The sequence below is a fragment of the Montipora foliosa genome, chromosome 12 (genome assembly GCF_036669935.1).
Source record: "Montipora foliosa isolate CH-2021 chromosome 12, ASM3666993v2, whole genome shotgun sequence".
Taxonomy (NCBI): Eukaryota; Metazoa; Cnidaria; class Anthozoa; order Scleractinia; family Acroporidae; genus Montipora; species Montipora foliosa.
In genome coordinates this window covers 642,265-657,264 of record NC_090880.1, presented here as the reverse complement: position 1 = coordinate 657,264, position 15,000 = coordinate 642,265, and the positions used below count along the sequence as shown (strand labels likewise).

Sequence of the window (15,000 nt, the reverse complement as noted above, 5' to 3'; positions counted from 1 at the left end):
CACAATAATGTGGAATCCTCTTGTTACCTTTATCACTTTTGATATTTCCTTCCACTCCTCTTCCTATACAGAGAAACAGAAGTTACGAATTTCACCGAAAGAAAATTAATGTTATATTGCAAGAACAAGGGATGGCCATGTACCTTCAGCTCAGTTCAGTCAATGGATAACTGTTAGTGTGTATTTCCCAAGTTTAAGACTCAACAATGTTTTTAAAGTCGAAACACACTGATGATGTTGGGGGTAACAACAGTGTTACAAGCTCGTGTTTTTCAAGTAACAATGTAGTCAAGTATTGCCAATGCACCTAATACATATTATACATGTACGAAGGAATGTGACCTTTTAATTTTTTTCAAATTCCTCCAGTCCTATCCATAAACCCTGAATACAACCTCATCTTTGTACTATCAAACAATATAATAAAGGAATAACAGTATTTTCAGTGCCAGTAAAAATGGCCTATCACTATTTCAGTTTGGCTCACATCTCAGGGTTTTTGGCAAGTGGCTGCTTTCTAGTATTTGTTCAGTGATGATCAGACTGATCGCATGCATGTATGTTCAGCTTCAAGTATATTTAGAGCCTACACACGTACCTTTGGATCAACTCCAGTAGGGTTGTGGGCACACGCGTGAAGAAGAATAACTGAACTCTCTGGAATTTTCTTTTAAAAAAGCAAGAATCAATGTTGAAATCTAAGTTGTTTGGTGACAACAGGAATGCAGCTGCAGTTTGCGTTCTGTCACAAGTGGGATTTTAAGGACGGTGCCTACTAATTCAAAGGTATTTTTGCGCGGTTTACTGAATATGCCTGGAAAAGCAGATCTTAACAAGTGTTATTGAAATCCAAAAAGAAAATTGGGGGTAACCACGCATTTTTCGAAATAATTAATCAAAAAAGCTTTAAAATACAAAGCAATGTAAGGCGTTCTTTTCTAAATTGAAGCTTAATTCTCTGAAAAATGCGTGGTTACCCCCAATTTCTTTATGGATACTAAGAGCACTTGCTAAGTTCTGCTTCCTCCGCATAGTTTTAACCCGCGCAAAAATATCACTGTATTAACCAGCACCACCCATAGGAAATCCGAGTATCTTGAGATGCGCAGAACACATGCGCAATAACAATAGTAGGCACCGTCCTTAATATTTCAACTTTTCTTTGAAATTGCACGCAAAATTTGTTTCAGACTGATAATTGTTCTTTAAGGCATACAATCAGCATTTCTTCACTAGCCCTAGCATTATTATTACATCGCACGTATACATGGTTCAATGTACTAAGTCTTCCATTGCACCAAATGAATCTACTAAGCCACATCCTGCAAGTTTATAAGTGTACGCACAGGCATTATAATTTTTGGTTTTTATGTTTCCCCAATAGTCAATTTGAGGCTCAATTTTTAAAATGTCTCTTTATCTTAGCATGATACAATCTCAACAATTTTCACCCAAGCAAAAATTTAAGAAGTTTTCAAGCAGTTTTCCACAAAATCCTTTTTTTCAAAGGCTTTTCAAGTGCCCTTGAAGTCCAAAATTAAATTCCAGGGCCTTTCAAGGACTTCAACAAATTTACAAATGAGAAGTGAATAATATTCAAGTATAAGGAGAAAAGGGAAAAATAGCAAATTATTACTTTGCCCTAGCAGTTGGAAAAATATAAGTAATACTTCATTAAGTGGTTACAGAGAAGAAATGCTAACACAAATAGACATACAATAAGCAAATAAAATACAACTAGTCAAACCACATTAACATATGCATGTATACAAAAGCAATATATTTAAGTACGTATATATGTGAAGTATATTAAGTAGATAAAGTGACTAAATCAATCTAGCATTTAGTATTGAAGCAATGATTAAAGAGAGTATTCTTAAATAGGTTTTTTCTAGGCCTAGAGCAAACAAAAAGGGGAAATTTGTTCAAAAGTGTTGTCCAATCATAGTGGGAGAAAATCAAGGCTGCTGCCTAACGGGTGCCTGGTCGCATGGGGCACCTTCCTTGTGAGCGCGGGAGACCAAATTTCTGAACGAGTAGCCTGAACGGGTGCCTAGCTTATCACAAGGTGATTCATCCTCACTTTGAATTAATTAATTCTGGGCTCATGAAAAAATGACTCGGGCTACTAACTTTTGGTGTTGGGAGCCCGAAGGGCTTGGGAAAAATTTTCTTAGGCAGCAGCCTTGAAAATGTTCTAATGTTAGTTCCATAAGATGGAATACAGAATTCTTCTGAACAGACATTATGAGTAGTATAACTACATGATTGTATGTTGTTAAGATAAAGGGTGTATTGTAAAATTAAAGTTATTGTACAAAAAAGGCAGAAAACAAGTACAAATATTCCACAATATTGTACAGTTAGTTATTTGTACACTTGGTTATTGTACAGTAAAGAAACGGTTTGACTACTTTAGTTGCTGATGTTGACCCGCACGCACAAATCTGCCACACGTTCCCGGGTGTTTACATTTTCATTTGCTAAAAATTTAGTGCAAAAAAAGTTTGATAATAAATAGCTTATTAGATGTTTTGGTGTGTAATATCGCTTAGCATTTCTTATGCGTTGTTTGTGTTTTGACTTGCCCTAGCGGGCTCATCAAAATACAGCACAACTCATAGAAATACTCATCAATACTACACACCCAAACATCTAATAAGATAATATATTATATATTATTTATTTGACATGAAAGGAGTAGTTAAGATGTTGACCGGCCAAGATTATGGGGAGATGACAGTAAGAGTTTCATAGTTGGTGACATAAGTTTCCAAATTGAGAGAGAGCTTGCTAATCAGTTGTAAACGTTGACAAATGAACTTGGTATAAATTAAATTTATATCAAGGAGAGATTACCATACAAAGGAAATGACTGAAAGTATTTTTCAGTCTAGCTATTCCGACTCTAACAATTGGTATTTGAGTTATTTAAACATCACTCTTGCACAAGCACTCTGCACATGTTGTAGCTTATTCAGTGAACACTTGTGAAGGCATCAAGTACAGTGAATTGTTGCAGTAATCATGTTGACTCGCCATGAAGGCATATCAGTTGACTTTTGACAAGATATTAATTTCTTGAAGTGTCCTACAATTTTTCAAAAATAAATAAATAACCACACTATTAAACCTTATGAGTTATTTCTCACTTACTGAAATATCCTCAACACATCCTTTGAAGTCAAAGCCACAAGTTTGTGGGTCATAATATCGATATTGTTTCATTCCAAGACCTGAATGTCTAAAACCAAAAAAATGAGTCAATTAAGAAAAGTCTCCTTTGTAGAGAGACTAATGTCTGACAAAGTACACTGTATTAATTTATTTTGATGATCTGAAGTGTGTACAAGTCAAAGAAGCTGTATAATAGTATTCAGGGGGGAGGGGAGGGGGAGCATAAGCTTTTATCAACATGAGGACCATTTGAAGATCTTTGGTTGTCGTTTTAGGGGAATTTCTTCCCCTCCCCACCCCACTTGATTACCAAATAAATCCAGAATTGCATTGAGATTCAAATCCTGCACAATAACATAACAATAACATTAATAGCCCTTTAACTCAATTTCATAACACATAATTACTACCAATAAGGCAAACAATAAGCTTCATAAGCTGTCCTCCTACACTACTCTAATTCTCAAGGAAACAAAATCAGTAAATGCTAACCCAAACATAACCCTGTCAGCTTAGTCAGGTTTAAGGGAATCTTTGAGTAGTCTTCCACAAGGCACTAACATCTTCTAAATAGCTTCAATCCTGGATATCTATGTTTCTTTCTGGCCTTGGATCTACACTGTGCAACAGCCAAAGGAAGTAAATGTCATATCAATCATACATACTTAAGGATAGGTGTGTGATTTCCCCATGAAGGTGTCGGTAGCCACACATCTTTGCTGAGAGGGAAAAAGCTATTCTGTAACAGAAAGAGGTTTGATGGTGACTTTAATATGGTTTTCTCAAGATTTTGCACAGAAAGTGATCAGGGTTTTTCTGCCAGGCATTTACATTTTTTTCAACAACAAAAAAAAACAACCAAAGTCATATATTAAGGTAACTGGACACTTATACTTTCATTTCTGCCATCTTTATGCAGTTTTTGACAGGAAGCTCAAACTTGGTCACTGATAAGAGCTACCACAAAGCTTTCTATTTTTTACAGTTAACATGCTCTGCAGACTGTTACCATGGTAATGCATCTAGATTTGTTTTAAAAAACAAGGCCTAAAGGATGCTTATTCCTCGTTTATGCAAAACTCACTCATTACAGGTAGTTCTTTTGCAGCATTTTCTTACTTAAAGTAATAGAAATATAGAATGTCTAACACCTTTTATCACAGAATATCAACAGACACATTTGTCATAATTCACTGCGGATAGACGTTTTTTGGTTTTCCTAAATTTTGTTGGTTAAATTTCTGATTTCTTCAAATAGATGACTCCTTTGTAGTTGGAAATATCATTTTAATTTCAAATTTATGTAGAAACTGATAACAGGTTTGCAAGAAATTTGGTAAAACAGCCAACAGCTATCCCTTTAACTCCCAAGTATTGAGCCACTTAAAATATAGATTCCACTCTGTCTAACGCCACATGATTTCACTCGTCAATGGGGACCCCCTTGGGGCTTAAAGGGTTAATGGTCTCAAATTTGTGAGCGAATGTGCATGCACAGCATTTTGCTGGGTTCCTGTGAAAGATTTTCTGGCATTTACATGTACTTAATGAAAGCAAATTAATCATGAGAGGGAATGAAAAAAAAAAGTTTTCACAGTGACCATAGTTGCCATATTTGTTTTGGTTTTTGAAATCTGTGCTGGCGTTTAAGGGCTAACATTGAAAGCAGAAAAGCTGTGTTCAGCCACCTTAATTAACACAACTGGTAAATTTGCCTGCCACCTAATGAATTCCTTAATGAGCCCCTGGTTTAATGGCTTCCAAAGTTCAATCTAGAGCAATTTTTCCAGTTAAGAAACTGCATGGAATAGTGAAGAGAAGGAAGCACTTGCAAGCAGAATAAATTATTCATTATTGCTTTGCTGGATGTGTGAAAGTCTGATAGCCTGTGAATGTTTACTTTTTCACAGTTTAATTTTTTCATTCAACCACGTTCAATAACAAGGCAAGTCAATCTAACATAACACAGACCAGAAATGCGCTTCCAATTCTCAGGGCTCCTGTTCCAGAGATTGCTTGTGCTGATGCATTCTGCAGGACAGAAAATTGAATAAAATCAAAGAAGTTAAGACTTGGAATTATTTATGTTTTTGGATACACCTAAACACCAAAATCATGGGTAGGTACAAAACACAGGTCACAGGTCATTGTTTTACCAGAGAAAACCCTAATCGTTTACCAATGCTAACATTATGCCTGCAAACTTTTATTTAGGCCTAAATTAGGCCTAAGGTTAGCTTTGATAAATGTTTAGGATTCTTTCTGTATTGGTAAAACAATGACACCTGTGACCTGTGTTTTGTAACTGCTGTGTAATTTCCATGTACAAACAAGCATAGTGGTACCGGTAAATACCACCACGTCACTTAAAGAAAAAAAAACGATTTTATTAATATTTGCCGGGTTTTTCCTTCTTTTTTTGGATCTTAAGAAATATTTTAGCACACAAAAGGATTTCAAAACATTGATAATTGATAATGTGTTGAAAACGTTGTATCTGATATGATTTTAAACATTTGGTTATATATCTTATTACAGTAGATAAAAAATAGTCTTAACCTGAATTTTCTGTTCAGCCTGTTAAAAAACTTGCGCATTATTTTAAGAAACTTAAAGACTGCCCAAATGAGATCCAAATGAAAGGAATTGTAAAACAAAGTCAAGTGCCGGTCTTGCCATTTTTTCACTTATGTTGGAGAAACAAAAAATTCATGGAACCCCCGTGGTAGCGAACACAAACCAGGCACACGCAATAATAGAGAATCGGCAATAAAAGACCATGCCAAAACCACGGACCATGACATTTGTGTCAACTATCTCCAGATCTTAGAAAAAAATTCATGAACGGAAGGCACTCCCTTCTGTTTACACAACCTTGATGAAACCCCAGGGGGAACAAGGATTTTATTTAAATGACAAACTCACACTCAGAACTGCATATTTTACTCCGTAGGCTGCTGTTGCAACCGTCAGTTTAAGACTATTTTTTATCTATATAAAACCAATTTTTTTAAAATCAGATCAGATATGTTTTTTTTTAACACATTATATTATCATGATGACTGATCGCTTTTCAAACATTCAAAACATTGGTTTGGTTGTATAATGAAAATATATTTAAATATTCATTTACCAGTCCATTCTTGATCACATCACTATCTTCTCCAAATGCCAGTTTTGCAGATGCTGCGGTGAATTCAGGTAAGCCATGAATTGGAGCATACTCTTTGTCTTGATTTTTGGCAAGTAACTTCTCCTCAGCCTATTTTATATTTGGAAGCAAATGTTCATGTACAAGGTATATGGACTCTCTGAGACTTTCCATGTCTTTCATGTATAAAACTATACATGCATGAAAGACATACAGTATGTTGTGGTTAAATATTTTCTTGGTTGAAAAATTTTCAAACCAGTTCAATTTTGATTTTTCTTTGTCTAATATTCATCACCACAATCTGAAAAAAAGGAAAATCAAAACTGAAAAGGCTTGAAAATTTTCAACCCCAACATAATTTATATACACCTCATTCCAAAATGGCCACCATTTTAGTAGTATTCTTTTGTTTGATTGCAAGTTGGCCCTTCTGGCCTTGTTCAAGGCCAAATATTCTTTTGAATTTTATGTTTGAAAGCAAGGCCAAAGGTAGTTACTAAAACAAGGAATGACCTAAAATGAGCTACAACGATATCTAAAATGATCTCAAATGACCTAAAATGAATACAGCGTAGGTCATTTTAGATGCAGTTGTAGCTCATTTTAGGTCATAATTTTTGGATCATTTTTATTTAGGACATTTTAAATACTGTTATACATGTAGTTCATTTTAGACACCATTATAGCTCATTTTGGGTCATTTTAGATCATTTTACAAATACATACTTAATAGGCCATTTTACAGTAATGTTGTTTGCTCAATGACCTAGCCTATGAATGGCTGCGAGGCTGCCGGTGACCGTGTATTGATACAAACCTCTCTGCTTTTCTCATGTAAATTGTGTTGTTGTAATTCTAATTAGCCTACATTAACATTAGAAAAGCTCAAAGGTTTGTATCAAAGCAGGGTCACCGGTAGCCTCGCTTCCATTCTTAGGCCAGGTAACTTAGCTACAACTGTAAAATGGTCTATTGACCACTCCCCAAATGGGCTTTTCAAAGCCAATGAAACAATCAACGAAACAACAGATCACAACAACAACAACTGTTAAGAATCCTAACTGGCCGGAGGCAAACCAGTTGGCTATTTACAAGTGCAGCTGGGAAGTTGAACCAGGAACTACCAGGAACAAATTCAGCAAGTGGTCAGAGCGGGTCTTGAACCCGGGATCTCTGGATCTCAAGGCAAGCGCCCTGACCACTGCATGGGCCACACTGCCTCCTCCATTTTAGGTCATTCCTTGTTTTAGTAACTATGCCAGGCCAAAAGGGACAATTGACCTCTTTACAATTATGTGCTGAGTTACCTGGCCTTTAAATGAAAGTGGGGCTGGTGTTGACCTTGCTATGATACAGACCTCCCTCCTTTTTTAACAATAATGATGTTGTTGTCATTGTCAAATTTTACACAAGAAAAGCAGTGAGGTTTCTATCAAAACAAGACCAACTCCAGCCTCACTTTCATTGAAAGTATACAAAAATTTGGTTTTATCAACGGAGTTGATAATGTAAATTGGCCACCGTACAGAGATTCTAAAAGCTGACGTTTCGAGCGTTAGCCCTTCGTCAGAGCGAATCCAATTGAAAGGCCTGGTAACTGAGCACATAACTGTAAAATGGACTATTTGCAAGAGTAGTGGTGTGGGCTCGTTCGGGGCACTTTTGACAGTTGGAATTGGAGCATTCTGATGGGTGGATTCAAATTTGTGCGGGAAATTCAAACCTACGTTAGGTGGGAAATTCAAATTTCAAACAATGACGACACAGACATGTGACACCTCCCTGTCTGCGGACCCTCAGGAAACAGATTGGGGTGTTTTGCGTAATCATGTTGGAAATTCAAAGTTCGGGGGTTACTCTCTCAATTTGAGCTACTAGGGGTTGCTCGGAGTTACTCCCTCAATTTGAGTTTAATACTCAGGGTTGCTCAGAGTTACTCATCACTTGCTTATTTGCTCATGAGTTGCTCGGAGTTACTCCCTCAATTTGGGTAACAAGTGTTTCCTGGAGCACTTGTTTGGTTTCCTTTGAAAAAAGAAAGACACAAGCTAAAACCACGTAGTTGCTTTAGTTATTTGATTCGAGACCATTCGTATCACCCCATGTTCAAAAAGGAGTCTTGGTTTACTCAGCAAGGGTTTCATTTGGTTCGAGGCATGTGGGCTCTGTCTTGTCAGTTAAGCAAAGTGGGATCTCTCTGAGCTTGTTCCTCTTTTTTTGATGGCATAGGTTTTGTCTCTCCATGATTTTGTCCTTGTTTTTGCGATAGTACTGTTTGGCATACACCTGACACCGGGCTTTGTTTCCATGGTAGTTTTGTCTCCTCTTGGCTTTAATCTTGTCCTTCTGTCGGCAGGCAAGGATCGTTCCTGCTGTCATTTCATCCACTGGCTTTGGTGGGTTTGCCTTTGTATCTCCATTGAGCTTTTCCTTTGGGATGGTGTCCTTAACCCCATCTGGTTCAGTCATTTGGCTAGGCTGTCATGTTGGTTCTGTTTTTGCAACAGTCACCACACACGCGGGCTCCCGTACTATCTACATAGTTCGTACCAGCTGATCCGTAGTTAAAAATAGATGCTCAACACCTCTACAAACAACACAAGACCCCCGAGCAGCCTCTAGTCGCTTACAAAGGGGGTCTGATTGAACGCCGATGGTTGACCAGCTGGGGGATTCCTCACATCAATTTGGAACGTTTGGGTTTCCCGAAATTCGACCATCTATCGCGTCTCAGTTCCATGGGTTTCTGTGGTCATCATCAAGACCCACTACACCACCACTGTTCCCAAGTGGAATGTTATCACTTTTGTACAGTGGATGCATGGTCAAAGGAGATTGGATCACGATACCCATTACATTAATCACGAATGGACCCAACAATTTCTAGCAGCTCAGACGCCCAGGACCTCTCACCTCCTACCACTTCCCAGTACCAAGCCACACTATAGACACTTTCCATTTTTTCCCGAACGCATTGTTTTATTTGACATTCATGTGTGATTTCTTTATTAATACTGACATATATGTGCCTTTTTTTTTAAAAAGTAGGGCATCAATTTTTTTTTCGTCTGCTTGAAAACATGGGTTCTCACAATCCTTTAATCGTTCTTAAAAGATCTTTATTTTCGAGAGTCTCTGTTTTTTTCTCCAACATGGGCGCTAGTAAAAAAAAACAAAGGAAGCAAAAAGTTCTTGAACATGTTCGTGCAAGGAAGCAGTCCAACCCTGATAAAATTTCGAGCTCAAAAGAAACGATACCGCAAACGACATCAAGCAGAGATACAAGAATCAAAGAAACTCTATGCAGTCGGACATCGAAGTACCGTCGCCGATATCATAAGGCGAAAAAATGTGCTCATGAACTTCAGGCACAAGATCATCTTCTAGTGCCAAGTGGAATCTTGTCGGTGTCCGAAACTGCTAAGGCTCAAGTTCCAGTTCAAGTTCTTATAAACTCTTTTTTTTTTCTTTTTCTCTCATTAAATGTTTTTATCTTTTTTTTTTTTTCATTTACATTGTCATTGTAATCTCTTTATTGACAGCGGGAACCAGGTGTGTGCTCGTGCTTCGTGCACCAAAGCTTATTAAATACATGTAGGGAGCTTAAGCACACCCATTTTTGAGACGTGGACGGCAACCGGAAGTGAGCTGTTTTTCCTTTTAACCTGTTTTCACACAACCACATTTACATTGCTAAGTATCTTTTCTCCATTAGACATGATTAGTACAAAAATCTGGGAGACACCACTGTCTTGGCAGGCAAAATTTTCTCTTCCGGTTGCCGTCCACATCTCAAAAATGCATTTGTGCTTAAGCTCCCTATTGATACGACCTGTGGCAGCTGGCTCATACGTAAGTACCAGCTCCGGCCTCCTATGCCTCCCTACCTGAGAGAAGGCTTGGCGCGCCTGGCATGCCTGGTTCCTCCCACAACCCCGTGTTTGTTGTCGGATCTATATGACGCCGCCGACCGGCTAGACGAGATATTGCTTCGTGCCTCTCCCACAGGGTCATCATCCATCGCTGCTGACGTGGTAGCAGAACTAAACAACCTGGTACCACCCCGCCCCGAACCTGCACAACGATCCACGCATCTCACACAACAGCCGCCACCATCACCCAAGTGCCAGAGGAGGAAGAGGAACCCGTTGTTGATGCCACACAAATAGTATAATAATTGCGGCTCGTGGGGGCGAATCATGCTGGTTCTCAGGCGCGAGTGGATGCAGCCCGTGAACTGCGTCAAGCGGCAAGGGAGCGTGAACAGTGCATCCCAAACGCATTTGAATCTGGCTCGTGCGGCAGCAGAATTTGAAGGTGAAGACCGTGTTGGACGTCATCGTTTGAAATTTGAATTTCCCAACGAACGTAGGTTTGAATTGCCCGCCCAAATTTGAATTCCCGGCAAAAATTTGAATCCACCAATTAGAACGCTCCAATTCCAACCGTCAAAAGTGCCCCGAATGAGCCCACACTACTACTTGCAAGGAAAAGAATATTAAAATGGCAGCCATTTTGGAATAAGGTGTATATTGTATCTGAAATGCAGAGAGGATCATCTTAAGATTTGAGATCACTGTAGTAGTTATGAATGTTACTTACTGTTTTGGACATTTTATTCTTAAATTTATTGATGTTTTTTTAGTGTTGTGTTTATTTCTTGAAATAGTACTATGATAAAAAAATCACTTTTAACACCTGCCTATCAAAATCTTGAGCTTTGATTTTTATCCAAAGGCTGTTTACTTTGAGTGTAAGTTTTGGATTTCACAGTCCGCCCTTACTTCAAAACTGACCGACTGGACCTCAGAGGGTTGGATTAAGGGTAACTATATAGCTTAACCTTTCAGCGTGCAAATGCAGTTTCTTATGTATGCAAAACACAACTTAAAAAATCTCAAAGCCCGAAACTCCCGTGCTGCATATTAATTCAGGAAAATTTCCGTGAAAATTAAATTAGTGTCTTTAAGAAATCAACACTTAACATGGGTCACTGAGAGTTTATTTAATTAGCCTGTTCCAGGCTCTCAGAAAGTCGAGAAAACGAAAAGAACTGCGTGTGAAAAGCGAGTGGGGGCTTGGGTCGAGGCGAGGCGGGAAGCCTGTAAGCATCTCTTTAAATTCTTCATTCCGCCCACTTTGCAAATAACCTTTCGCATGTCAAAATGTCAATGTCAAAGTGTTGAAAAAGGGCGGCATTGTGTGGTCCCACACGAGTTCAAGCGCGATTCTTTTATTGTTGTTCAGAGGTGATGCGTTAATTCTCACTTGTGCGAGTACGTTAGCCAGAATTTAAGGCACTTTTAGGAAAATAACTTTACAAGCGAACGAAGGCATTGTCAAAGCAACCGGGAAACGAGTGTCAAGGAAATCACCGACGGGAGATTTAGCAAATTCGACCAAAACACACGACCAGTTCGAAAGCTGCGAGTTCCCAACGCTCTGCTGACTTTTCCAAGGAAAACAGAAACCCGACCATTGAAGTTTCTGGCCTAGATGATAAGATGGTCTCATCAATAAACTTCAGCTCTGATGCATCAGGACAACTGATAATGAATGTGAAAGATTGATATTTCATGTGGATGGCTTTAATTGCATTTGCAGTATACAGACACGTAGCCATCACCTTCGCTTCCTGAAATCGCTTGATCTTTTAAAGCTTTAAGACATACAACGGAAATACAAGCCTGTTTTCGGCAAATTTTTGCGCTCTTTCAAAGTGTTTTTTTCTTTTTGCTCTCACTTTTTCGAAGGCGATGAAGGCAGAAATTTAATTGACCCTAGCTGGTGAATTCGAATACGCAGCCAAGTATTTGCATAAGAAAGAATAACAAAATATTGTATTTTTCTCGTTCGTCAGAGTTTTCAGAGAGCGCCGTAGAATGCTAACAATTGTGGCGTGCAGGGGACATAATAGTTGTGTCAAGTGCGAACTATATATCGTACCCGGTGATGCTATATTGTAAGCGGTGTGGAGAGATGTCGTATCACAACATTGAAGCGCTTTCGCAACGCGCGGCAGTAACTTTTACCAAAACCAGTTGGAAGCATTGCAAACGGATCGTTTTTTCAACTTATTAAAGTTGAACAGACACAACTTTTGCTCGAATCTGAGGGCTTGTACGTTTGGGAATACTTTAAGACACTCGGCGACAGAGTTGACCTCTTTCTTTCGTGCTCCGCGCGTGAATCGAAATGATGACGAAAGTGTTGATGTAAACTGTCAAAATTGGCCAATCAGAGGGTATACCAGGAGCTGGTATACCGGAATGAAGAATTTAAAGAGATGCTTACAGGCTCTCCCGCCTCGCCTCGACCCAAGCCCCCACTCGCTTTTCACACGCAGTTCTTTTCGTTTTCTCGACTATCTGAGAGCCTGGAACAGGCTATTATTTAATATACATGTAGTTTTGAAATCCAAAGGAAAATAAGATTTGATTTTTTGATCATAGTAGCACCTTAAGTTTTGCTTGTCAACTGTGCAAGAAATTAAGCCTCGTGTTGCAAAAGGACTGGAGGCCAGTTAATTTGAATTAGGCAATGATGTCAGAACTAAAGGATAGCATTGGACAAAAAAAGGAAAAATTTTTTTCAATCCTTTCAGTCATGGAAAATTTAGCTAAAGGCGACTTGAATCATTTTCATTAAGGTTGAGAAGTTGCAAGCCATTGCATTATTTGAATACAGTATGCAATAATGGGAAAGCCTGAAAAGGTCAAGTAGCTTATTCATACGCTCAACAAGGGCTAATTTGCATACAGTGAACAAAAGAATACTAAACTGGTGGCCATTTTGGAATAAGGTGTACGACCAGCATGATGCCAATTAATTGGATGCCTTACCGATTGAACTACAAGCTAAGCTAAGCAGTTTTTCTATGTTTTTAGGAGGGAGGTGAATAGGCCAACGGATCAGAGTTTTGGAAATATCATTGCCTGGATCTTGCATTCAACGCGAAATTTTAACGGATTTTCGGATCTTGCAATTCCAACAGATTGCGGAACCTTTCATCCGGATGCCGGATTATGGAATTTTGCCTGTAATAAAGTTTGGATTGCAGATCTCGGCTATCTCATTCGGATCACGAAACTCTCAAATCTACGAGACAAATATCTTGCAAATATTAAGGGACTTGGATGTAAGGACATTTTTTAACGGATTGATGGACTTCATTATTAAATCCTAATGGGCCGGCGGATTTGCATATCCCTATTCAACCCTCTAGTTTTAGACAAGGCGTCCAAGTTGTCAGCCAGTGTTACAATGTCATGAGATTTGAAGTGATAGTGCAAATGCAAATGCAATTGAGGTTGCCAATTGAATGAAATAATGTGCTTGTGAGAACTTAGATGACGTGCTGGTTATTTTGCAATGGGTAGGAATTAAACCCATGACCTGTTGAACTGGACTACTGAACTGTAAGAAATCCCTGAGAGCTTGGTGGTTTCTTAGACCCTGCTAATCAGTGAGCTTGACAATGTTACATGTATGGTTTCCTTTTCAGTGGTCCCTTTCCCTGCTCCCAATGAAAAAAAAAACACATAAGGAACATCATCATCATCTTCATCAAAATCATCATCATTATCATTGTTATTATTATCTTTCTCATGGGCACATTACCGGTATACAATTACCACCAAGAATACATGTACATGTATATGGTTGCAATTATATTACCACATTTTCCTTACAATCAGTAATTTCAAAATGTCAAATTATGTACATGTAGGTAACATACAAAGCTTATCCCATTTATGTAATTTATTTAGTCCAGACCTGCAGTCCAAAGAACTCTTGAAAGAATTCAAAGGCAGATGCAGGCAGAGGAAGAGAACTAAAATGTAAAATTTAATTTTTAATTTTTAAATTATTACACTGTATTTTTAAATTTAGGGAAATTTTCATGGGATTCCAACCTTGTTTACCAAAACCATCATTTGATTAATCTTAAAATGAATTAATTTGATTTGATTTCTACAGCATCCACAATTAGTGCCCAGGTGCACTTAATTAGAATTCACTAAAGCTGACCATATTGCCAAGGGCATAAATTTTCTTTGAAATGCTTGTGTCAAGGATGCTTGGCATTCTTAGCAAAAGAATTACAGGGTGACTGAGAAATTGTCACTTTGAGGAAAGATAAGATTACACGAATTTAAGGTCTTAATTATGTGGTTGACAAGTAATTTGTTCTAAAGGACCCAGGCATCTGACTTGCCATGCGTCTGGTCTCATAACCAAGGAAAATAACTTATTGTTTGTTATTACCTTTTTCACTGATGGTAGAACATAAGGCTTTCCATTGTCATCTCTGTAAGCCCCCACTCCAAGGTTGATTTTCTTGGGGTTTGTGTCCTTCTTGAATGCTTCTGTTATTCCAAGAATGGCATCAGGGGGACCAAGCTCGACTTTTGACCACCATGAACTAGAGTCATTTAAATGAAATGGTAATATTTCTATTGTGTGCTAATGATCATAATTATTACTATCAATGCCGTTAAGCAGATGATAATAATAATAATAATAATAATAATAATAATAATAATAATGACGATGATGATAATAATACTAATGTGCAAAGAGATGAAGGTCATCAATCAGTTGCTGTTCATGGACGACTTGAAACTCTATGCAGCAAGCAAGGATCAGCTGGTCTCCTTGAAACAAAG

General features: G+C 38.2%; 1 protein-coding gene across 1 annotated transcript in view; it reads right to left on the bottom strand.

Annotated features, from left to right (window-relative positions):
• Positions 1 to 15,000, bottom strand: part of LOC137978996 (aspartate aminotransferase, mitochondrial-like) — a 30,743-nt gene that overhangs the window by 8,995 nt on the left and 6,748 nt on the right. The window contains exons 2-8 of the mRNA XM_068826134.1: positions 14,600 to 14,756; positions 6,311 to 6,439; positions 5,149 to 5,208; positions 3,843 to 3,916; positions 3,157 to 3,244; positions 599 to 667; positions 28 to 63 (exon numbers count right to left, since the gene is read on the bottom strand). Of these exons, the coding sequence (XP_068682235.1) occupies positions 28 to 63; positions 599 to 667; positions 3,157 to 3,244; positions 3,843 to 3,916; positions 5,149 to 5,208; positions 6,311 to 6,439; positions 14,600 to 14,756 (613 nt within the window). The remainder of the gene's footprint in view (positions 1 to 27; positions 64 to 598; positions 668 to 3,156; positions 3,245 to 3,842; positions 3,917 to 5,148; positions 5,209 to 6,310; positions 6,440 to 14,599; positions 14,757 to 15,000) is intronic.